Source organism: Mustelus asterias, chromosome 29 (genome assembly GCF_964213995.1).
Source record: "Mustelus asterias chromosome 29, sMusAst1.hap1.1, whole genome shotgun sequence".
Taxonomy (NCBI): domain Eukaryota; kingdom Metazoa; phylum Chordata; class Chondrichthyes; order Carcharhiniformes; family Triakidae; genus Mustelus; species Mustelus asterias.
This window is the reverse complement of record NC_135829.1, coordinates 9333784-9360022: the sequence shown is the minus strand read 5'-3', so window position 1 is coordinate 9360022 and position 26239 is coordinate 9333784. Positions and strand designations below refer to the sequence as shown.

Sequence of the window (26239 nt, the reverse complement as noted above, 5' to 3'; positions counted from 1 at the left end):
GGTGCAAGGGGGCGCATAGAAATCATGGACTCTGTGAAAGACACTTTCTCTTCTGCCTGAAACTTGTGTCTTCCAGTGCAAAGAGCTGTCAACAACTTTGTGTTGCATGATTTCCGGATGGGACCCGGGTTCGATTCCAGCCTTGGGTGATGCCTGTGTGGAATTTGCATGTTCTCCCGGTGTTGCAGATTGACACGTTCCAATATCCAGGACTCCGTGCAGAGGGACACACTACACCATTTTAAAAAGGTATTCCTTCATGGATGTTGTGGGCAAGGCCAACATTTATTGCCAATCCCTAATTGAGTGGCTTGCTGGGACATTTCAGAGGGTTAAGTCAACTATGTTGCTATGGATCTAGGAATCAAAGGTAGGCCAGACCAGGTAAGGATGGCAGATTTCCTGCCTAATGCCTAGAAACATTAGCTCGATGGGTTTTTAAACAATAATTGATGGTCACCGTGACTGAGTGTTCAGATTTTAATTAATAGAATCTGAATTCTACCAGCTGCCGCAGTGGGATTTGAACCCATTTCCCCAGTGCGTTCGCCTGGACCTCTGGATTACCAGTCCAGTGACATTACCACAATGCCACCATCTCCCCTGCTTGGGGAAAGACCACCATCTAAGGTACACATCACACTGTGTAGGCAGTACACATGTAAAAGTCCTCAGGACGTGTGCACCAGATGTTTGACATGAAATATAAGTTATACATTGCAAATATACCTACAATGGCAAATGTCCTGTACTTTCAGAAGCCAATTTCTATAGGGATCGCATAGAAACTTATAGAATTCTAACGGGATTGGACAGGGTACATCCAACTTTGACAAAGGCTCATTTGGACTCGAAATGTCAGTTCTTTTCTCTCCTTACAGATGCTGCCAAACCTGCTAAGATTTTCCAGCGTTTTCTCTGTTGGTTTCAGAAGAAATGTTCCCAACGGTGGGCGAGCCCAGAACTAGGGGGGGTCATCGTTTGAGGATAAGGGGCAAACCGTTTAGGACTGAGGTGAAGAGAAATTTCTTCACCCAGAGGACAGTGAATGTGTGGAATTCACTACCACAGAAAGTAGTTGAGGCCAAAACATCGTTTGATTTCAAGAAGAAATTAGATATAGCTCTTGAGGCTAAAGGGATCAAGGGATATGGGGGGAGGGGGAGAATCAAGGGATATGGAGCGAGGGGGGGGATCAGGATATTGAATATGATCAGTCATGATCAAAACTAGAACTTAACTATAGTTAAGAGAGCCCACCAATACCTCTACTTTTGCAGAAGACCAAGCAAATTTGGCACATCAGCTACTACTCTCACCAACCTTTACAGATGCACCATAGAAGGCATTATTTCTGGTTGCATCACAGCTTGGTATGGCTCCTGCTCTGCCCAAGACCGCAAGGGACTACAAAAGGTCGTGAATGTAGCCCAATCCATCACGCAAACCAGCCTCCCATCCATTGACTCTGTCTACACTTCCCGCTGCCTCGGCAAAGCAGCCAGCATAATTAAGGACCCCACGCACCCCCGGGCATTCTCTCTTCCACCATCTTCTGTCGGGATAAAGATACAAAGGTCTGAGGTCACATACCAACCGACTCAAGAACAGCTTCTTCCCTGCTGCCGTCAGACTTTTGAATGGACTTACCTTGCATTAAGTTGATCTTTCTCTACACCTTAGCTATGACTGTAACACTACATTCTGCACTCTCGCCTTTCCTTCTCTATGAACGGTATGCTTTGTCTGTATAGCGCGCAAGAAACAATACTTTTCACTGTTTTGTTTTGGCACTATTTCACTCTGTTTTAACTTTTCACTATGTTAATACATGTGACAATAATAAATCAAATCAAAATCAAAATGAATGTAGGAGCAGGCTCGAAGGGCTGAATGGCCTACTCCTGCTTCTCTTCGCTTTGTTTCTATGTCCAATGCACTTCTACAAATTTTCAGAATTGTGTATTTTTAGGAAAAATAATAAGCTGGCAGGGGCGGCACGGTAGCACAGTGATTAGCACTGCGGCTTCACAGCTCCAGGGACCTGGGTTCGATTCCCGGCTCGGGTCACTGTCTGTGGGGAGTTTGCACATTCTCCTCGTGTCTGCGTGGGTTTCCTCCGGGTGCTCCGGTTTCCTCCCACAGTCCAATGATGTGCGGGTTAGGTTGATTGACTATGCTAAAATTGCCCCTTAGTGTCCTGGGATGCGTAGATTAGAGGGATTAGCGGGTAAAATATGTAGGGATATGGGGGTAGGGCCTGGGTGGGATTGTGGTCGGTGCAGACTCGATGGGCCGACTGGCCTCTTTCTGTACTGTAGGGATTCTATGATTCTATTAAGTTTATTCTGGCATTCCCAATATTTCTTTTGATGCCTGGAATTACCCTCATTTGCATAGTGTCAGACTCGGAAAAGGAGACCAGTCAACAGCAAGTTTCGTCTTTATTTAGTTCCAGCAATGAGAAGTCACGTACCTTCCAGAACACAGGACAGTATTTTGGACTGAAAATCTCGAGGCAACGGATTTACATTTCGCAAAGGTTTCGTCAACGGCGAAGCGGAAAGAACACATTCACAAAACCTCGTGGGGGTCGCAAATGACTCAGGGGCAGCAACCTTAAGACTACAGTAAACTGGTACAGTCACAGGCGTGACGCTCCGGTTCCAGGTGCCAAGGTGCCAGCTTTCACCGCAAAACCTGAACTCCCGCAGCAAGCAGCGCAGACAGAAAATGCTGCCTGAATCAAGGTGCAGGGTGGCTTCGACACTGTAAATCAACTACAAAAAAGAAATGTGAGCGACGTTTCGCCTGCTTTTATTTAAAAATATCCACATTTACTCGAAAGATCACAGCACAGTATACCAGTCTATTTAAGTGTACAGTTTTTTAAAAATCCTTTCTAATGAACAGATTCCACCCCCCTCCAACTACCTCATAGCCAACAGCTATAGCAGCTGCAGCATCAAAGCAGCAGAGAAATAGCACAGGCGATGCCACTTGTACCTGCGCCACAGTACAATACTTAACACTGCTGTAATAGAATGTACTCAAAGCTAGGCTAACGGGGGGGCACATGTTCTGAGAACGCGTGCGATTGTCTGGGAAGGAGATGGGTTAGAAATCATAGAAACCCTACAGTGCAGAAGGAGGCCATTCGGCCCATCGAATCTGCACCGACCACAATCCCACCCAGGCCCTACCCCCACATATTTACCCGCTAATCCCACTAACCTACACATCTCAGGACTCTAAGGGGCAATTTTTAACCTTGGCCAACTAACCTAACCCGCACATCTTTGGATTGTGGGAGGAAACCGGAGCACCCGGAGGAAACCCACGCAGACACGAGGAGAATGTGCAAACTCCACACAGAGAATGTGCAAACTCCACACAGAGAATGTGCAAACTCCACACAGAGAATGTGCAAACTCCACACAGAGAATGTGCAAACTCCACACAGAGAATGTGCAAACTCCACACAGAGAATGTGCAAACTCCACACAGAGAATGTGCAAACTCCACACAGAGAATGTGCAAACTCCACACAGAGAATGTGCAAACTCCACACAGAGAATGTGCAAACTCCACACAGAGAATGTGCAAACTCCACACAGAGAATGTGCAAACTCCACACAGAGAATGTGCAAACTCCACACAGAGAATGTGCAAACTCCACACAGAGAATGTGCAAACTCCACACAGAGAATGTGCAAACTCCACACAGAGAATGTGCAAACTCCACACAGAGAATGTGCAAACTCCACACAGAGAATGTGCAAACTCCACACAGGGGGTTCCCTGTCACCAATAAGTTTCTCTTTTTGGGAGAGGGGGGTGGGGTACAAATGTGCCTGTAAACAATTATTTTAAGAAAAAGAAAATTATGCATTAATGTCTACATAGTGTAAAGAATCAAGTTTCATAGGCTCCAGTTTATCAAGCCAGGCCTTGTAAGGGAATACTGGATGCCAGTGACCTTACTGTACGCTCAATTTTGGAGCACTACTTTTGATCATTTCGTTCAAGCGTTGTTTTAAATTCACTTTATTCGGGAGCGCTAAAGGCCACTGCGAAGATTGCGAGCAGCCTTTCCCACTTTGACTGCGGTGGCTGGGGTGTGGAATTATGCATTGCATGTAAAGCTCTGTGCCAGCAGAGGGCAACGTAGACACCCACCTACAGACATCATGGCTCCGGTTTGAACAAGAACTCCTGCTGAAAAGGTTTTAGTTCCAAACTCCCGGGCGGCTCTGCAGCCCTTCACCAAGTGGCCGTTCATTCTTCCCGGGCGAGCTGGAGAACGAGTGCTGGCAGTTACTTCCAGCTGCCCGGCTTAAATCCAAATAGATCTTCACAACGGCCCTGTTCTTAGACGGGCAACTTGAAATTAGTAAGAAGTCTCACAACACCAGGTTAAAGTCCAACAGGTTTATTTGGTAGCAAAAGGTATTTGCTACCAAATAAACCTGTTGGACTTTAACCTGGTGTTGTGAGACTTCTTACTGTGCCCACCCCAGTCCAACGCCGGCATCATAACTTGAAATTAGTCAGGGAAAGGAAACAAACTTATTTTGTTCCCCCCTCCCCCAACCACCACACCCCACTCCTCAATAAGCCAGGGATGTTCTAGACAAGAGGAGGCAATTAACGCACACAGGTCAGCCTGGGCGCTTCAGTGAAGCATCACTGCTCAGTAGCATACCCTAATCCTAACCCACAAAGCTTTCTGCTCATCCACGGATTGTCCTGCGCACTGCAGTCAGCAAGGCATCGTTTGGCAACAGCAGGTAGGCAATGCTGCCTCCAGAAGAGCAAGTGGGAAGAAGAGTTTGAAGGTTTTTATGCGTACAAGGTTTTATTAGTGACATTAGCACTGCAGTGAAGTTACTGCGAAAACCCCCTCGGGTCGCCACACTCCTGTTCGGGTAACACTGAGGGAAGAATTTAGCATGGCCAATGCACCCTAACCAGCACGTCTCTCAGACTGAGTGTGCAAACCGGAGGAAACCCACTCAGACACGGGGAGAACGCACAGTGACCCAAGCCCAGAACAGAACTCGGGTCCCTGGCGCTGTGAGGCAGCAGTGCCAACCACTGTGCCACACCGTGCCTTCCATGTGAGGCAAGGAACTGAGGCGTCTCGGGCAACTTGAGTTGTTTGTCACCGTCTTTAACCGCTGATCCGAAACGTCTGACCAAAAATAACCATTTGCTTCATTTTACAGAACTGAAATAGGACATTAATTCTTCAAAAACTTCCTGGCTCCTCAAATCAGTGCTGTCATAACATAAAATGACCTGTAAGGTTGAGGAGTCACAAATTCTATCCCGTTTGCCAGATTTATTATTATTTTTTTAAGCAAGCAAAGAATAATTCGGGCCAGAGTTCTTCCTCCCTTTACACAAGAATCACCACCACAGGGACTTGTTAAAACCCCCAGCCTAAGGGGGGAAAAAAACACAACAGACTCCACATCCAGGGCCATTATGGTTGTGTGGGAGAGGGAGAGAGAGGGAGGGGAAATGCAAGTGCTGTGGCGTCAGACCAGAGAGCTCGCTGAAGTGTAGGGATGGTATACTTTGGAAAATGGCCCATGTTTTCGATCTGCCTGGAAACAAAAAAAAAATCGCCAGGATGTTTGGATTCCGCTGCTCCGAACAATGGGCTCAGGGTGCTGAGGGCTCAGTGGTGTTAGGGAACATCTCGAAACAGCGTGACCCAGGTCCAGCTAACACTCTTAACACAGTTTGACGCACTCCATCACCACCCTGCGCCCGGTCATACTCGACATCACTTCTGTAGACTGCGCGAATCCATCTGAAATTTTGTTTTTAAAATATTAGAAAATCACATCATTTGGATTTTAAAATGGGGCAGGATTGACACAGGCAGCCACGGGCCTAAAGCTCAGCACTTGCACGCAAAAGTAGCTTTCCTCAGATACTAAGTTGCGCCTGTCGCGTTGGGAAGTGTACATCGAGCATTGTCCAACGTGTTTCGCTTCAGACTTTTGACAAGAATGCTGGTGCAAATCTCCTGCACGCCTCGTCCCTCGCAGCCCGTCTCCAGTTTACAGGCAACCAAAATTACTCTCTTTCTTGAAAAGCACAACTCGGCAAATGTCAGCAATGTTTGCTTACCTACATTCTTGTGTCAACGAAAAATATACTCGAGCCTTTTGTCCTTTCGTTCAACTGTGCAATGACTGTACTGAGCAAGACCTCTCTTGCCCAATAATGAGCTCTACTGCTGTACTTAACGAGTTCACGATGTCTCACAACAGACCTAAACTGTGGCTGTCAGTAGCATTTTGACTCCCAAGAACCTGCGGTGCTGAGACATGGGTGTATTGTTGATTGGCTTTGAATGGGAAACAAAAAGGGGGTTGAGTTATTGGACATTAAATCAGGGTCTTTCACCGAACTTATCATAGCGGGGGGATGTAATGCTAATTCAGTTCCCTCCTGGTCCTAAGCATCTTATCCCCTTTCCCTCAAAGGGCACAAACCATCCACATTTACCACTCAAACAAAAAACTCTCCTCCAAAATCAAACAAGGCAAGAACAAATGAATCTTAAAAATCAACTTAATCCTGTGTGATGGCTTGATTCAAGCTACTGAATGAGGTTTACTGACCCACTTTTGCTCAAAGCAAAGGGGTGGGCGAGGGGGAACGAAGGCTGTGGTCACTGCTCGCACTTCACTGAACAGTTAAACTGGCTTGAAGCATCATCACATTGTACAGGCAAACATGTTCTTCCATGCTGTTTAAAAAGTAACTTCTTGCTGTTTTCTACCAGAGGTTTGTCAAGTATTAAAATACAAAAGATCTACAAAGCATCTCACAAGAGGCAGTTTCAAGAGACCTCAGAGGTTTGAACAGTTACAGTTTAGAGAAAGAAAACGTTTGAAAATTAAAGAATCTCCCCCAGCCTCTTGAAATATTGCAATACTGCCAACTTTCACCCATTGCGAAGAGCGTAGCGCACACACACAATCAGAGGAAAGATTAAAGGAGCATCTTCAGAGAAACATTCCCCATTAGAACACAGTCAGCAGTAAAGCCGAGGACTGCTGGGTCCCCGCTAAAAGAAAGTAAGCCACAGTTGGCCCTGCCCCGTTCGGGAAATTGCATTTCCGAGCGCCAGTGTCCGTCAAGTTGTTACGAAACTGCCATTTCTCCGCAATGGCTGTTCTTCTGCCAACTCCCATGTTTTCCCAGTGATCAGGCAAGATTGTCCGAGCAAAAAAAAGGGGACGAGATGGGGAATGAAATATTGGGAGTTAAGGAACAAAGAATTAATCTACACTCAAGAACGCAAAACGCAACTGAGGCTGAACCTCGGGCATCTTTGATGACCTGCTTCATCGGAGGCTCAAAAGATAGCCAAGTTTTAAAAAAACATTACAGCAACCTCTTCTATCATTGCCATGGTTAAAGAAAGAATACCACAAAAAGCCATGTGGATTGAACACGAGGGGATGAGGTGGTGTACATTTGTACCCGTTCCTTGGACACTGTGAATATAGCTTTAGTGAAAAAAAGAACTCCCCTCCTACCTTAGTGAATCTATTTAAAATGTTCATCTATTACAGCAGGAAGTGTTCTCTTCGCTAATCTAGTCATGCAACAAAGGTGATTAGAAATACTTCAATAGATTAGGAGCACAGGAAGGTGTATTCATTCTGCTGGCTCCATCTTAGTATATATAATGTATATATATATATGTCTCTCTAAGTAAAAGCATTTTGGAGCTTAGTTCTAGGCTAAACTACTGTGGTTCAGCTTGACAATCAACACAATCCTCTTCGACAATCTAATTTCCTCAAAGCAGCTGTATTTATAAGTAGACTTTTAGACTTCAATTTTACCACGCATACAAAACCCAGGTGCTGAAAGTACCAGATTCACTATTGGATTTTTTTAAAAAAAAACAAAGTCTACTGAACTAATGGTCCCATCAACTATTGTGCGAATATGTGCGATTGATTTAAACAACCAGCTTGGCAAACAAAACGGAAGTCCTCCTAGCACCCTCCAACTGGCAGCTCCATTAACTTGACACCCAACAACTTAAGACACACACAAGAACACTCCAGTGTAGTGGGCCCCGTCTAAAAAAACAAAACAAAAATGCGATTAAGGGCAAATCCCCACTCAGCCTTAAGACACTGCAGTCCACGCCCTTCGAAATGGTTGCATATCTGATAGGCTCAAAGCCCCATCGCTCGCGGAAACGGGGCTGGCTGGCGCCATCAGGGATTCTCCCGTGTTTTGTGGCTTATGACTGGGGAACTATGGAAACAGCCACACCTCCATTAGATATCGCTCACCCGGTACTAAGCTAGGCAAAAGCAGAAGGCTGAAAGGAAGGCCTTTTTTTCCCCCCCCCCAACAAAAAAAAATCCACCCAAAACTGGGATTTCCACAGAAGCTGCTTACAAAAGCAGTAGGGGGAGCTGTTAGTGCATCTCAAAGATCACAGATGCAGGCAACTCGAGTCCGAAACGCTGGGAACTCACCACAATTACACACATTAGCTTCATTTAAAAAAATAACACAGGGTTTGAAAATACTGTTTCAAGTCATTAGCGCTTTTGCTCGTGGCAAAAGGACTCCCACCGGCGATCATTTCCACATAGAATTTGAAGGAAACCGCAAACATGACAATTACGGCATTTCTTTGTGAATATCTTCCTACTTTAAACGTGTTTGCACTTACGACAGCAGTTTCCACCCTCACCCCTCCACCCCGTCAAACGTTTGAATAGTGAGAATGTCCAACATGGGTATCCGTGGGTGGTGCCCGTTTCAACCCGACCAAAAGGCCTTAACAAGTGTGACAAACCATAACCCTGCACAGCCTTCACAATAAAGGCACGGTAATGTGTGTCTTGGGGTCAAGGCATAACTGCAGAGCTTTGGCGCGGTTATCCCTTACTGGAACGTGGTACGGCACCAATCGCAACAGGATACTTGCAATACTTCCCCTGCCTCATAAACAATTTTCTGCAGGAAGATTTAGATCCAAGTCAGTTGTACGTCAAGGCTTTCGAACACTTTTCCATATTCTTCCCTCTTGTCGGTTGCTGAGATGCTTTGTGGCCTGTACGGTTTTCCTCTTGTGCGTTAAGCCACTATTACTCAGAGTGCAAAGGTATAACAAACTTGCAGCCGAAAGGCGAGTGATAGGAGATTCCCACTTCCTGGAAGACCTTCTTTGGTATTCCAATATCACAGAGGTACACCCGGCCGGCACTCTCCCCCAGCGGCAAAGGCAGGCCGAGGGCTAAGGACCACTTGGCATCGATGAAGTGCTCCAATTCACCCACAGGCGGGTCGATGCTCAGCACCGGAGCCCGATTCTGGTTGGCCCATTCGACGGCTGCTCTGTACCACGGCTGCTCGCGGAGAAACGGGTTCTCGTGACAGTCGAGACAATTGATCACCAAGTCAACAGGGGTGTCTGGCAGGTCTGTAAATTTGCAAAGAGAACAAAAAAGAGAAAAGTTACTCAAGAAAGACGTGTTGAGGATAATCCCACTTAAAAAAAAAAAGAGTACCACCTTCACGCGTCAAGTCGAATGTAAATAATGTGGTCTGCTTTATGGCATTTGGTACAAATCAGAATCTGGGAAATCCCAATTGATTGTCGGTGTGCCGGTGTGATAGAACAAAGAAACAAAGGACAGTACAGCACAGGAACAGGCCCTTCAAGCTTGTGCTGATCACATTTACCTATCTAGGCCAACTGCTAATATCTCTCTGTTCCCCGTTTGTTCATGTGTCCATCCAGATGAGTCTTAAATGTCACTAACGTGTGTCTCAACCACCTCGCTTGGCAACGCATTCCAGAAACCCATCAGCCTGTGTGTAAAAAAACTCCCCCCCCCCCCGCCCCCGCACATCTCCACTGAACCTTTACCCCCCCTTATCTTGAACTTGTGCCCCCTTGTAATTGTCATTTCTGCCCTGGGTAAAAAGCTTCCCACTCTTCACCCTATCCATACCCCTCATAATTTTATAAACTTCTATCAGGTCTCCCCTCAGCCTCCGTCTTTCCAGGGAGAACAATCCCAATTTATTCAATCTCTCCTCATAGCAAATACTCTCCATACCAGGCAACATCCTGGGAAACCTTTTCTGCACTCTCTCCAAAGCCTCCACCATCCTTCTGGTAGTGTGGCGACCAGAATTGGACACCGTATTCCAAATGTGGCCTAACTAACATTTTATACAACTGCAACATAATTTGCCAACTTTTATACTCGATGCCCCACCTGATGAAGGCAAACGTGTCATATGCTTTCTTCACCACCTTTTCCACCTGTGCTGCCACTTTTAAGGATCTGTGGATCTGTACTCCCAGATCTCTAATGATCAGAAATAAATCTGACCAGGGAGCACTTGCTGCCGCATCTCAATGCTGTACAGTACTGCTCCAGAACTTGAGCTCACAATCTAGACTGACATTTCAGTGCAGGATTGAGGGCAGTGCTGCATCGTCAGAGGTATCCTCTTCCAGTTAAACCGAGGACCAAACTTGCACTAAGCTGCTCTTCCTCTACCCCCTAGCTATGACTGTAACACTACATTCTGCACTCTCTCCTTTCCTTCTCTATGCACGGTATGCTTTGTCTGTGTAGCACGCAAGAAACAATACTTTTCACTGTATCCCAATACATGTGACAATAATAAATCAAATCAAAGGAGGTATAGAAAAGATCTTGGAAAGGGTGTTAGTGAGACCACATCTGGAATATTATGTCCAGTTTTGGTCTCCTTATTTGAGGAAGGAATGTGGTGGCATTGGAGGCAGTTCAGAGAAGTTTCACCAGATTGATTCCGGGGATGAAAGGGTTGACGTACGAGGAGAGGTTAAACAGTTTGGGCTTGTACTCGCTGGAGTTTTGAAGGATGAGAGGGGATCTGATCGAGGTATATAAAATTCTAAAAGGGATTGATAGAGTAAATGTAGATCAAATGTTTCCCCTTGTGGGGCAATCGAGAACAAGAGGTCACAGGTATAGGTTGAGAGGCGGTAGATTTAACACTGAGATGAGGAGGAACTACTTCTCACAGAGGGTGAATTTGTGGAACTCGCTGCCCCATAGTGCGGTGGACTCTGAATCATTGAATGGTTTCATGAAGGAGATAGATATATTTCTAATTTTAAAAAAGGGACAAGGGGATATGGGGAACAGGTGGGGAGGTGGATTTGAGACCAGGGAGAGATCAGCCATGATCTGATCGAGTGGCGGGGCAAGGTCGAAGGGCTGAATTTGCCGACTTCTAGCTCCTAATTCCTATGCTCCTATCCTGCAGCCACGTTTTAAGAGAGGACAGCTCTCTCTCTCGGTGCCTGGGCAATATCCATGCCTCAACCAACAGAACCGAAATAGATGTAACTGCTCGCTCACACAGACTGAGGAACCGGCTGCCTGTGAAGTGGGGACATCTCACAATGTGAAAAACCTAGCTCTCCAGGTTACAGAGGTGCTTCGGTAGGGTTCAGGAGCTTTCTCCTTGCAAAAGGAGTTAAAGCCAAGAATGGCTTGACTGACATCCTCAGCGCACACTTACTCCAAACCCTCCGAATCGCTTTCAGGATGTGGGTGACGGCGATTGCATTTATTGCTCATCCCGAGTTGCAAGGTCACAATGGGCATTCTCAAACAACTGCAGTCTTGCACTGCTCCCGAAATGGTGTTATGTAAGAAAGTAACAGAATGCCACGCATGGGAGTGGGGCAGAGAGCATTCCAAAGCGATGTACACTAGGAAAATTCAAGTTCTGTCTCGGGGTGTGACTGAATCTATTGGTCTCAGCCAGGGCATCAGTTGGGGCAGTGCAGTACAATTGACTTTGAATGCTCATTCCTTGCAGCCCTGTGGATTCTGCTGCAAAGTGCATGCACACAGATTCTAAGTATTGCATAACACAAGTTACAGTACGGAGGATCAGCGCGGTACAAGTTTATTTGTCAGTGTCACAAGTAGGCTTACATTAGCATTGCAATGAAATTGCTGTGAAAATCCCCTAGTCGCCACACTCCGGCAGCTGTTCGGGTACACTGAGGGAGAATTTAGCATGGTTAATGCACCTAACCAGCACATCTTTCAGACTGTGGGAGGAAACCGGGGCACCCGGAAGAAACCCACGCAGACACGGGGGAGAACGTGCAAACTCCGCACAGACAGTAACCCAAGCCAGGAATCGAACCCGGGTCCCTGGCGTTGTGAGGCAGCAGTGCTAACCACTGTGCCACTGTTAGAGCAGAAGCGAGTTATATATAATAAAGGCCTTGACATAAAAGTTATATAATAGCGATACAGTTAATCAGAGTCATGTAATAATCTAGACTGACTTGTGTGTGTCAGCACTGAGGGAACCCTGCACTGTTGTGGGTGCTGTTATTTTGCGTGAGATTGAGGGCCTGAGTGAGTGCAAACGATTGTTCAGCACTATTCGAAGAACAGCAGAAGAGTTCTCCCAAGGCTCCTGCCCAATATTTCCCCCTCACTCAATGTCACAGAATAGTTTAACTGGTTATTTATCACACTGCTGCTTTAAGGGATCTTGCGGTATGTGAACTGGCTGCCAGGTTTCTCGAGATTCCAATAGTAACGTTATAAAAAGGCAGCTAAGATGCAATGAGGCACTTTGGGGACATCCCGAGGGTCATTAATTATCTAATTAAACTCCTTTCATTCTCCTCTGCAAAGGGTATAATCCAAATTTCGGCTGCTACCTCTGGTCTCGGATTCCAGTGACTCCCAATTTAAACAGCAGACATTCACACACAGCATGCAGACCACCAAAAAACATGAAATGACACGGCTTGTAAACTTTGAAGGCACTGAACCCCAACAGTGCAGAAGGAGGCCATTTGCCCCATCAAGTCTGCACTGACCACAATCCCATCCAGGCTCTATCCCCACAACCCCATGCATTTACCATAGCTAGTTTCACCCCCCCCCCCACCCCCCCTCCCCTCTCCCTGACAGTGAGGGTCAATTGAACACGGCCAATCCACCTAACCCGCAAACTTAATCTTTGGACTGTGGGAGGAAAACCGGAGCACCCAGAGGAAACCCACGCAGACACGGGGAGAAAGTGCAAACGCCACACAGACAGTGACCCAAGCCGGGAACCAAACCCGGGTCCCTGGCACTGTGAGGCAGCAGTGCTAACCGCTGTGCCACTGTGTCGCTTGAAGTTTGAGATGGAGTTCCTTGCAGACAATTTCTCTTTCCATTTCTTAAAATTGTACCCATGCCTTGGGGAGGGGGGGGTATTTCGATATGATCTATCATTGTCACATGTATTGGGATACAGTGAAAAGTATTTCTGCTTGCACTCTATACAGACAAAGCATACCGTTCATAGAGTGCATAGGGGAGAAGGAAAGGAGAGAGTGCAGAATGTAGCGTTACAGTCACAGCTAGGGTGTAGAGAAAGATCAGCTTAATATATGGTAGGTCCATTCAAAAGCCTGATGGCAGCGGGGAAGAAGCTGTTTCTGGTGTCAATCAGAATTGGAACCCTAATCTATGCCAAGCTGTCAGCAGGTGGAAGGCAAACTGTGCCAAAGGCAAGATTAATCTGTCCCATTAACATCGACTGATTCAGGGTTGCAACGCTTTTTGAAATTTTAGCATGAGAAAGAAATAAAAGTTTAAGGCTTGAACGGTTTTGAGGCAGTCGTTGAGTGAAGCAGTTGTGTGTCAGGAGCCAACAACACATTCTCCTCGCCAATGATCCAAACTGGAACATGACTTGGCCATCGCACCCTTGTTGCATATTTTTGAGAGCCATTTCCTCATGACCTCAAACCGGAGGTGGAATTCTTTTAGGAATCAGGGACATGACATTATTAATGACTCCCAAAATTTAAATCAAGATTTTAACCTCTTCAGAAACTTAGAATTTTGAAATCATAGAATCGTCAGAATCATAGAACGCCGATTGTGCGGAAGGAGGCCATTCAGTCCATCGAATCTGCACCAACAACAATCCCATCCAGGTCCTATCCCTGTAACCCCACATATTTACCCTGCTAATTCCCCAGCACTAAGGGGCAATTTAGCATGGCTAGTCCCCCTAATTCACACATCTTGGAATGCTAAGAGACAACTTAGCACGGCCAATCTAGCTAATCCGCACATCTTTAGACACTAAGGGGCAATTTGGCATGGCCAATCCACCTAAAACCCACACATCTTTGGGCTGTGGGAGGAAACCGGAGCACCCAGCGGAAACCCACGCAGACACGGGGAGAATGTGCAAACTCCGCACAGACAGTCAACTGAGGCTGGAATCGAACCCCAGTCCCTGGCGCTGTGAGGCAGCAGCGCTAACCACCGTGCCACCCTAAAACTACACAGAAACTGCAGAAAAATGACAATTGGAAAAAGTATTTCTTCCTCTTACGCATAAATCACATTCTGCTGTTCATAATCAAGGGATGGGTGGGCAGATCAATGGTACAGGTTAGAAAAAGGTCTCATCTGAGTAAGGAGAACAAAAGGGCGGCACAGTGGTTGGCACTGTTGCCTCACAGCGCCAGGGACCCAGGCTCAATTCCTGGCTTAGGTCACTGTCTGTGTGGAGTCTGCACATCCCGTGTCTGCGTGGGTTTCCTCCGGGTGCTCCAGTTTCCTCCCACAGTCCAAAGATGTGCGGGTTAGGGGTGGATTGGCCATGCTAAATTTCCCCTCAAGTGTCAGGGGGAACTAGCTGGGATAAATGCACGGGATTATGGGGATAGGGCCTGGGTTGGATTGTGGTCGGTGCAGACTCGATGGGCCAAATGGACTCCTTCTGCACTGTAGGGATTCTATGATAAAGGAGGGTGACAGTTTCTCTGCAGTAGGGTAATGGTAAAAGAGATAAAACTGGGTTCAGACTCTTCACTGCAAACAGCCGGTATGAATGTTGGGGAAAAACACTTATGATCTGCACTCACATGTGAAGAGCAGCAACTTGGATGAATTTGGAAGGCAGCCATGGAAGGTGGGGGGAGGAAAATGCCAGTTTGAATAGCAAACTATCCTTTTCTATTAAAAAATATGAACTAGGGATTTGCAGACTGAGCCAAACAGTGGCGTAACTGCCTCCAATAAGTTACTCAGTATGTATAAAGTTGAGACTATTTTTTAAATCTAATAACAAGCAACGTTGAAACCAGTTTTGGTTGTTCTGGATAAAACTACTGGAAGTTTCAGTGTAATCCAATATGTGCCATTATAAGTTAAAGATAGTTAGCAGCCAAAAACCTTCTAGATAAACATTACCATTGTTTAAACAACAGTGCGCTGATTCACTGACCCGTGAAAGATATAAAAATTCCCTTGTAAAGAGTTTATGGAATAACTACAATCGAGCTCACGGAACAATTGTCCTCACTTGCTTTCTTGCAAGGTGCCAGGTATAATAAACAGGAACTGGTGAATATAATGCGCCAAGTGCAAAAGGGGAAAAGCAGTCCGGCCCATCTTCTCCCCCTCAGGTGGGTTGGCCTGGCAAACAGCCCAGAAAGAAAGTACAACCTGGAAAGTGAAGGGAGACCAGAGGAGGAGGGGGAGGAGTTGGAGGAGGAAGAAGATTTGACTACACTGTCAGACCATCCATCTAGCATTGGCAGCTCCTGACACACAGGTGAGGTGTGTGTGCACACACACACACACGTGTGCTCACGTGTGCGTGCGCACGTATGAGAGAGAGAGAGAGAGAGACACCCGGGGGGGGGCTGACCAAATCTGACAAGTTTATTTGACTTGTCACACATATTGGGATACAGTGAAAAGTATTGTTTCTTGCGTGCCATACAAAGCACACCGTTCATAGAATACTTAGGGGAGAAGGAAAGGAGAGGGTGCAGAATATAGTGTTGCCGTTACAGATAGGGTGAGAGAAAGATCAGCTTGATATATGGTAGGCCCTTTCAAAAGTCTGATGGCAGCAGGGAAGAAGCTGTTCTTGAGTCGATTGGCACGTGACCTCAGACCTCTCAGCTTTCTTTATTGAGACATCAGATTTAATCCTACGGACGGTGCAGTAAGCTCAAAATAAAAGCAACTGCACTTTGTTGGATGCTCAGATGTGTTGCACTCTGAAGGTGTGAACTAAATACGTTAACTGCTATCCAACCAGGTTCTGGAGACTTCTTGTGCTATCAGAAATATATGGTACATTGGCACCGAAAAGCCGAGGGAAAAACTGCACCGATATTCGACTTGCTCTCCCAAGCAGTGGCAAGCTATAACGGCCTGCATTTCAAGCTGGCCTTAAGATATCTATCAACGCTTTGTCCAGATGCAACCCACATTTGGCAGGGGACATAATCTTTAACAGTTCTCATGACTGGTTCTCCACAGGTAAGGAGGGACTTAGTATATCACTAAAATCATAGAATCTCTACAGTGCAGAAACAGACCATTCGGCCCATCGAGCCTGCACTGACAACAATCCCACCCAGGTCCTATCCCCGTAACCCCACATATTTACCCTGCTAATTCCTCTGACACTGAGGGAGAATTTAGCATGGCCAACCCACCTGACCCACACATCTTTGGAGTGTGGGAGGAAACCGGAGCACCCGGAGGAAACCCATGCAGATATGGGGAGAATGTGCAAACACCACACAGACAGTGGAGGTGATGGCCTAGTGGTATTCTCGCTAGACTATTAATCCAGATGCTCAGTAATGTTCTGGGGACCCGGGTTCGAATCCCGCCACGGCAGATGGTGGAATTTGAATTGAATAAAAAATATCTGGAATTAAGAATCCACTGATGACCATGAAACCATTGTCGGAAAAACCCATCTGGTTCACCAATGTCCTTCAGGGAAGAAAATCTGCCATCCTTACCCAGTCTGGCCTACATGTGACTCCAGAGATACAGCAAAATGTGGTTGACTCTCAACTGCTCTCTGAACAAGGGCGACTAGGGATGGGCAATAAATGCTGGCCCAGCCAGTGACGCCCATGTCCCACGAATAAATAGAAAGAGTCACTTGAGGCTGCAATTGAACCCGGGTCCCTGGCACTGAGGCAGTGGTGCTAACCACTGCGCCATCACGTAACAAAGTCATTTTAAAATAGCTTTGTCTATTTATTTCTCAAAATAAAAATCTTGTGAAAATTTCACCTGCCTGCACCATCACGTTTAACCGAAAGCTTAGTGATGAATAGAATTGAGCCGATTGAGAGATAGCACTAAGGCTGACATTTAAAGGATGTGGAAGTGCTGGAAAGAGTGCAGAGGAGATTTACCAGGATGCTGCCTGGTTTGGAGGGTAGGTCTTGAGGAAAGGCTGAGGGAGCTCGGGCTGTTCTCTCTGGAGCAGAGGTGGCTGAGGGGAGACTTAATAGAGGTTTATAAAATGATGAAGGGGATAGATAGAGTGAACGTTCAAAGACTATTTCCTTGGGTGGCTGGAGCTATTACAAGGGCGCATAACTATAGGGTTCATGGTGGGAGATACAGGAAGGACATCAGAGGTAGGTTCTTTACGCAGAGTGGTTGGGGTGTGGAATGGACTGCCTGCAGTGATAGTGGAGTCAGACACTTTAGGAACATTTAAGCGGTTATTGGATAGGCACATGGAGCACACCAGGATGATAGGGAGTGGGATAGCTTGATCTTGGTTTCAGATAGAGCTCGGCACAACATCGTGGGCCGAAGGGCCTGTTCTGTGCTGTACTGTTCTATGTTCTATTCTGCATGCATTTCTTTTAAATAAAGTGTGCAACAGGAAATGAATTATCTTTGTGCGCAGGGATTTGCTCCTGATGGAAAACCTGAAAGCCATTTTGCACACAGCAGAATACAACAAACAGGCAAAGAAATGGCCAGTTAGTTTTTCCTTAGTTGTGTCGAGAAGAATGTTGGTCTCACCACCAGGAGAATTCCCTAGTTTTCTTTGCACGGTACCACCTAAACCAGCCTCATGCTAATGTTTCAACCTAGGATGGGCATCTCCAACAATGCAGCACTCCCCTCCGTACTCACCCAGCAGTTTCAGCCTAGTTTACCGTGCTCAGGTCACGGAGTGGGGCTTGAAGTAACCATCTGGCTATGTCGCGAGTCGAGCTCCCAAGAACTCATTTGCAGAATCATAGAGCTGCTTCAGAACAGGAGGCCATTCAACCCATCGTGTCTGCGCCAGCCATGTGAATGAGCAATTCACCTGGTATCATTCCCCCCCCAGCCGGCTTCTCCCCGTAACCCGGCACAATCTTCCTTTGCAGCTAGCAATTCCCTCTTAAATGCCTCCATTGAACCTGCCTCCATTGCACCCTCGGGCAACATATTCTAGATCCTAACCAGTGGCTGCATGAAAAAGCTTTTCCTCACATCTCCATTGCTTCTTTTACCAATGACCTTAAATCTGTGCCCTCTCGTTCTCAATCCTTCCCTCAGCGGGAAGGGTTTCTCCCTATCTGCTCTGTTCAAATCCCTTATGGTTTTCGGTACTTGGCTGTACTTCAAGGTCCATTGTGGTTTTCTCTGCTCTCTGTTTAATACACCCATGCAAATCACTCACATTTATAATTATAACAAATAGTAACTTAGCAAAGGCCTGACTGCTTGTTTCAAAAATAAATTTGCTCAACTCTAGAATAATAGATGCAATGTCATGCTGTGGAAATCCATTAAGCACGGGCAAGTGAGAGCCAGTTATGTAGGGAAAGGCATCTCGAAAAGCCAGCGAGGATTGTCTGAGGTTCAACACGTTTACGCTCACAGGTTCCACCTGTCCTGCCCTAAGCAAACGGGTGAGATTCGCACGGGATGGATGACCACGCACCTTTGACACTGGCCACTTGCTTGCCGTCCGTCTTGCTGAAAAGCTGAAGCTCCGTGGTGATACATTCCAGCATCTTCACAAAGTTGGGGAGGAACAGAATAATCTGCACCTGGTGGTTGGCAAGATGGCGGCCGCAGCTGATACCCTGAGCGCCCTTCATGTGTGGTCCACACAGTAGCGCCACCGTTGGACGCTGGTGAACGTTCTTGGGGTTTAACCTTGAAAACAGAAGAAAAATAAATCATCCCAATTTAACCTTGAAGCAAAAATCATCCTGAGGGTCACTTTCAACCTTGTGGAAGGGTTGTATGAGGAGAGAGTGACGCAGTGGTACTGTCACAGGCCCAGGCAAAATCTGGAATACAAGGTTATCTCTCAGTAATGGGTGACTCTGAAACTACCGCTGATTGTCATAAAAAACCATGGCCGGAGAATTCCGGCCATTCACGCCAGTGGGATTCTCCTGTCCCGCCGATAGCACACCCTCCGCCCGCGGGTATCCCGCCACCATGGGGTAATGTCAATGGGAATTCCAGACTTAGGTCATTGTCTGTGTGGAGTCTGCACGTTCTCCCCGTGTCTGCGTGGGTTTCCTCCCACAGTCCGAAAGACGTGCTGGTTAGGGTCCATTGGACAACACCTTTCACAACATTCCAAATCCCTTCACAGCCAATTAAGTACTTTTCAATTGTAGTCATTAATCTAACGTAGGCAATTTTATCAAATGACAGAGCAGGCTCGAGAAGCCAAATGGCCTACTTCTGTTCCTAATATCCATGTTCATTTGTTATACTGGGAGAGAGGAGATGAACTCGGCCAAGTGGCCTTTGTCATCCAAAATTATCTTGCGAACAGAGGGCGGAGTTCTTTTAATTTTGTTGAGAATTAAAGTTTCCTGTGAGTGGGCTTTGTCGGGTGAGATTGCCAGGACAGGTGTGCAGAATAGGCTCAGTGAATTGTAATCTAATTGACAACGTACATGATTCTCTATGAACTTCAACCTTGTCCTTTTGTCTACTTAACTATTATCCCACTCTTGCTTGGTGCTTTTTATGCTTTTTTTTGATGTTTTGAAATATGATAAAGTGTGTTGCATGGTGGATGTTGAAAATATATTGTAATGAGAAGCAGTAATCAGCAGAGCACAAATCAAGGAAATAATCAGAATCCCAACGGTACAGGAGGCGGCCATTCGGCCCATCGAGACTGCACCGACCACAATCCCACCCAGGCCCTAATCCCGTAACCCCACATATTCACACTGCTAATATTAGGGTCAATTTAGCATGGCCAATCAACCTAACCCGCACATCTTTGGACTATGGGAGGAAACCGGAGCACCCGGAGGAAACCCACGCAGACACGGGGAGAACGTGCAAACTCCACACAGATAGTGACCTGAGGCAGGGAATCGAACCCGGGTCCCTGGCGCTGTGAGACAGCAGTGCTAACCACTGCGCCGCCACAGATACAATTGTCAAACAGTCTTTGTCCTCTCGCCTCTTAACAGTTGTGCTGCACAGAGACGCCAGAGGGCTCCAATGCTTCTCACCGACAGTGAAGACCTATGCTGTTTAATCATGCCACTTTGCTCTTTCTACCTTGAGAGATTACTGATAAAAATAAAATTCAATTACATCCCTTGTAAGAAATAATTATGTTGATTATCATGCACCCAGGAAAAAGAGAGTCTTCCTATACTTCGACAGAATGGAAACGATCATGCGCAGGGTACCTGGGATGCAGGTATTGAATCTTTCCCCCAAATATGAATTTACTGTCACCATATCCACTTGGCGCAATGTGTAGAACGCATTAATATGGGGCGGCACGGTAGCGCAGTGGTTAGCACTGCTGCTTCACAGCTCCAGGGTCCCGGGTTCGATTCCCGGCTCGGGTCACTGTCTGTGTGGAGTTTGCACATTCTCCTCGTGTCTGCGTGGGTTTCCTCCGGGTGCTCCGGTTTCCTCCCACAGTCCAAAGATGTGCGGGTTAGGTTGATTGGCCATGCTAAAATTGCCCCTTAGTGTCCTGAGATGCGTAGGTTAGAGGGGTTAGTGGGTAAAATATGTAGGGATATGGCCTGGGTGGGATTGTGGTCGGTGCAGACTCGATGGGCCGAATGGCCTCCTTCTGCACTGTAGGGTTTCTATGATTTCTATGAATAAGGGCTGAGGTAGCCTCTGAGATCAGTGTAATCAATGGCACAGGCGGCATGGTGGCACAGTGGTTAGCAAGACGGCACAGTGCTGCATACATAAGTCAGACAAAATCTGTAACAGATGCCAACAATAAGTGTTTGCATTTTACTAGGGCCTGTGATTGGGGAATGGATTGGAGAATATCGAAAGTGGAAATAAAATATCATGCATGATGGAGGGGGAGGATTGGGGGGGCAGTAGAGGAATAGGAAGCCTGGAAACGGGAGAAGCACCGGGGTCCATGATTTCTCTCCCTGGCCCTGGAGGGGGGCACCTGAGCATTTTCACCAGCCATGGAACCATACCTGTGCTGGAATCAGCTCCTGGAGAAAATGGGGTGGGCGTCAAAAAACGACTGGTGTGTCTCATCCTTTTTAGAAGCTAAACATGGTTCCAGTTGATTGCTGGAACTATAAAGTCATAACCAGGACTCCGGCCTCGGGTCACTGTCTATGTGGAGTTTGCACGTTCTCTGTGTCTGCATGGGTTTCCTCCGGGTGCTCCGGTTTCCCTCCCACAGTCCAAAGGTGTGCGAGTTGCGTTGATTGGCCATGCTAAATTTATTCTAATGTTAGGGAGATTGGGTCGCTGTCTGTGTGGAGTCTGCACGTTCTCCCAGTGTCTGCGTGGGTTTCCTCCGGGTGCTCTGGCTTCCTTCCACAACCCAATCAACAGGTTGGGTTGATTGGCCATGCTAAATTGGCCCTTAGTGTCAGGGAGATTAGCAGGTTAAATGAGGGTTACGGGAATAGGGCCTGGGTGGGATTGTGGTTGGCACAGACTTGATGGGCCAAATGGTCTCCTTCAATAGTGTAAGAATTCTATGAGGACTCCTACTTAATGGTGAGTGAGTAGGCCAGAAGGTTAATTTATCACACAGGATTCTGGGAGCTCGGCGTCCAAGGATCTGTCCACTTTTTCCTGGTCAGGTCAGTGACTTCGACTGTTTCATGCGAGCAGGATTTACTTTTCGTTTTAGAATAACAGTTCGGAGAGCCAGCTCTGATGAATAAAAGATTATATCTTCAGATTTTAAACATTCAAACATTTGAGAAATGTTCCAGGAATGTCCACAGCCTCAATAACGGAGGTAATATAACTGAGTACAATGGGGGAGGGGGGGCTCTGAGTACCAATGCACAATGTGTGGGAAAAACAAGACGACAGAAGAAAAACATTGCAACTCTTCCCCCCCCATCCCGCAAAAAAAAAGATAGCCACAGACTGGCAGGAATTTGCAATACTTGGAATTCTGATTTGTTTAAGTTCCACACCCAAGGAGGAAATTGCCCATTAAAATATCCTGTACCATATGTAACCATTTCCTCAGATCTAGCCCCGACAGACACCATTTGAAGAAATTAATCTTTGCTTGTGCCAGCTCTTGCCCTGTCTGAAAGGCGAGAAAGACGAGGCATCACTAACGCTCGGTATTTTAAGTTTGCCATTGGGATCGGTGTTAGGCATGGGACTTTGTCGTTTTTGTACTGGGTTTGATTAGGTTAGTGCAACGTGGCTTCCTGCGCTTCAGGGATGCTCGCTTGTGCCCCCTGGTACAAACCATCATTTGAGTCAAGATAAGCCGAGTTTGTACTTGGGACCAGCCTAATGAGAGTTTTTCTTGCATGGGATGTGGGCGTCACTGGCACAGTGGTTAGCACCGCTGCCTCACAGCACCAGGGGACCCGGGTATCCCGGCCTCGGGTGACTGTCTGTGCGTTTGCACGCTCTCCCCGTGTCTGCGTGGGTTTGCTCCGGGTGCTCCGCATTCCTCCCACAGTCCGAAGATGTGCAGGTTAGGTGGATTGGCCATGCTGCGTGTCAGGGGGGTCAGCAGGGTGAATACATGGGGTTACGGGGATAGGGCCTGGGTGGGATTGTCGTCGGTGTAGGCTCAATGGGCTGAATGGCCTCCTTCTGCACTGGAGGGATTCTTTGATTCTATGACTTGGCTTTCCTCCTCTTCCAAAGACTTACATACCACAAGTGGCTGAAGTTAGTTATTGCAAATTAATTCACATTAGGCAAGGACCTACCATCCACTTTTTTTTTTAAATTCACTTTTACAGGATGTGGGAATCGCTGGCTGGGCCAACATTTATAGCCCATTCCCTCCATTTCAGAGGGAATTTGAGAGTCGACCACATTGCTGTGTATCAGGAGTCACATGAAGGCCTGACCAGGTAAGGACGGCAGATTTCCTTCCCTCATGGACATTAGTGAACCGGTGGATTTTTACAACAATCAACAATGGTATCATGTTCCCTTTTTAATTCCAGATTTTTAAAAATCAAACTCAAATTTCAGCATCTGCCACGGCAGGATTTGAACCTGGGTCCCCAAATCTTGCTCTGGATTACTAGTCCAGTGACAATACCACTGTGCCACTGCCTCCCCTCATGTCATAGAGTCCTACACAGTGCAGGAGGAGGCCACCTGGCCCATCAAGTCTGCACCGAACATAATCCCACCCAGACCCCATCCCCACGTTTCCACCCTAACTAGTTCCCCTGATACAAATTTAGCATGGCCAATCAACCTAACTCGCACATCTTTGGACTGTGGAAAGAAACCGGAGCACCTGGAGGAAACCCACGCAGACACGGGGAGGATGTGCAAACTCCACACAGTCACCCGAGGCCGGAATCGAACCCGGGTCCCTGGTGCTGTGAGACAGCAGTGCAAACCACTGTGCCGCCCATGTCACACAGGACAGAGGAATGGAAACTTGATGCTGCCACTGGAAACCATAAAAATCTATCACTGTGAGAAGCTGACTAGATTAAAGAGTCAGTGTGCATTGTTTTCTTAACTATAAGGGCAGCAGTGATGCACATTAGCCCAGAAGTACCTGTTAGGTCCACCAAGCAGTGTGAGTGTCATCTGGCTGGCACACACTCCTGTCATTTCCAGTCTGCGCTCCAACGACAAGCCGTGCCTTTCGGCAGTCGCCAGTAACTTCTTGTGTAAGTCGTAAGAAATACTCGGAACAACCAATCCCGAATCTGTAAGGCAAGCATAAACAACATCATTGCAAAACGAGGAAAACGTGTAGGAACTATGCCAAAGATATTACTTCTCATGCCGACACTATAGTTAAGAAAACCCACCAACGCCTCTACTTTCTCAGAAGACTAAGGAAATTTGGCATGTCAGCTACGACTCTCACCAACTTTTACAGATGTGTCATAGAAAGCATCCTTTCTGCTTGTATCACAGCTTGGTATGGCTCCTGCTCTGACCAAGACTGCAAGAAACTACAAAGGGTCTTGAATGAAGCCCAATCCATCACACAAACCAGCCTCCCATCCATTGACTCTGTCTACACTTCCCGCTGCCTCGGAAAAGCAGCCAGCATAATCAAGGACCCCACACACCCCGGACATTCTCTCTTCCACCTTCTTCCGTCGGGAAAGAGATACCAAAGTCTGAGATCACGTACCAACCGACCCAAAAACAGCTTCTTTCCCTGCTGCCATCAGACTTTTGAAGGGACCTACCTCGCACTTAAGTTGATCTTTCTCTATACCCTAGCTATGACTGTAACACTACATTCTGCACTCTCTCCTTTCCTTCTCTATGAACGGTATGCTTTGTCTGTATAGCGCGCAAGAAACAATACTTTTCACTGCAAACATGTGACAATAATAAATTGAATAAACATGCCGGCATTATCAAAACTGAATTCAAATCACACCAAAACAGTTGGAGAACATGAATTTTCCATTTTAAAAGCTTAATAAAAGTAACTGTGGCAACAGTCATACAAACCTAACTGCTCCACTAATAACCTTCATGATGGAAGTATGTGGCAGAGTCTACAAGTACCCACGTACTTTAAGTCTCTTTACATTACGACCATCAGTTCAAAATAATCTCTTCACAAGTCTCCCAACTGTCAGTTGTGCTAATCTGATCTTTTTATTAAAATGTTGCAAGTGACTTGCATCTGTGTGAGGCACCATGATACAAAAGGTCTGTGTCTCCAACTTCACTCATACCTCAAACCGAGACAACTCAACAGTGAAGTCTTGTGTCCGCTTTAGCGGCGACAGAGCAGTATCTGATGAATCCGGGCGCACCATTCCATTGTACTGTTACATCGACTTGCGGAGGTTAAAGTGGTCCCAACTAGTGTGGGATGTTGATGATTGGAGCACTTTGGGGAATGCAAAATTAACTGGACATGGTCAAGGCTAAAACTGGTGGGCTAATCAAAACGCAGTCTATGGAAAGCAGCCAATGTTTATCTAATCCAGGGGCGTTAAGATGCAGTAAACATCCAGTAGAACAAATTGCTGCCCAGACATGTCACTTGCAGACATAATCAATGAGGACCAACTATTTTCACGTCTATAAGATGCACACAGGCAGTAGCACGCACACAGACATACATATATATATGTTAAATACGTCTTGTTTAAAAAGTAGGCAGCACAGTGGTTAGCACTGCTGCCTCACAGGGTCCCGGGTTCAATTCTGGCCTTGGGTCACTGTCTGTGCAGAGTTTGCACATCCTCCCCCGTGTCTGCGTGGTTTTGGGTGTTCCGGTTTCCTCCCACACTCCAAAGATGTGCGGGTTAGGTGGATTGACCATGCTAAATTGCCTCTTAGTGTCAGGGGACCAGCAGGGTAAATATGTGGGGTTATGGGAATGGGTGGGATTGTGGTCGGTGCAGGCTCGATGGGCCGAATGGCTTCCTTCGGCACTGTAGGGATTCTATGAATCCCTGAATATATATACAAAATAAATCAATTTTCACTGCCATCATACTGACAATGATGAAAACAAATGGTGGGTGGCATGGTGGCACAGTGGTTAGCACTGCTGCCTCTCAGTGCCAGGGACCCGGGTTCAATTCCGGCCTCGGGTCACTGCCTGTGTGGAGTCTGCACATTCTCCCCGTGTCTGCGTGGGTTTCCTCTGGGTGCTCCGGTTTCCTCCCACAATCTGAAAAACGTGCTGGTTAGGTGCGTTGGCTATGCTATATTCTACCTCAGTGTACCCGAACAGGCACCGGACTGTGGCGACTAGGGGAATTTCACAGTAACTTCATTGCAGTGTAAACGTAAGCCTTACTTGTGACTAATAAATAAACTTTAAACTTTAAGTGCTGGACTTCAAACAGCTGAAGTGCATCACCTGAAACTAAAGCAGTCCCACAACCAGCTGCTTACAATGAAAAACTAGGCATATTGTTTAGGAATGCAAAAAA

General features: G+C 46.7%; 1 protein-coding gene across 2 annotated transcripts in view; it reads right to left on the bottom strand.

Moving 5' to 3' along the window:
* Positions 1-3821: 3821 nt before the first annotated feature.
* The window catches only part of edc3 (enhancer of mRNA decapping 3 homolog (S. cerevisiae)), a 136374-nt gene continuing 113956 nt past the window's right edge, over positions 3822-26239 (bottom strand). For both annotated transcript variants that reach the window (XM_078200015.1, XM_078200016.1), the window contains 3 exons: positions 23875-24028; positions 18823-19040; positions 3822-9481 (listed from right to left, as the gene is read on the bottom strand). In XM_078200015.1, the coding sequence (XP_078056141.1) occupies positions 9147-9481; positions 18823-19040; positions 23875-24028 (707 nt within the window). In that variant the 3' untranslated portion in view covers positions 3822-9146. The remainder of the gene's footprint in view (positions 9482-18822; positions 19041-23874; positions 24029-26239) is intronic.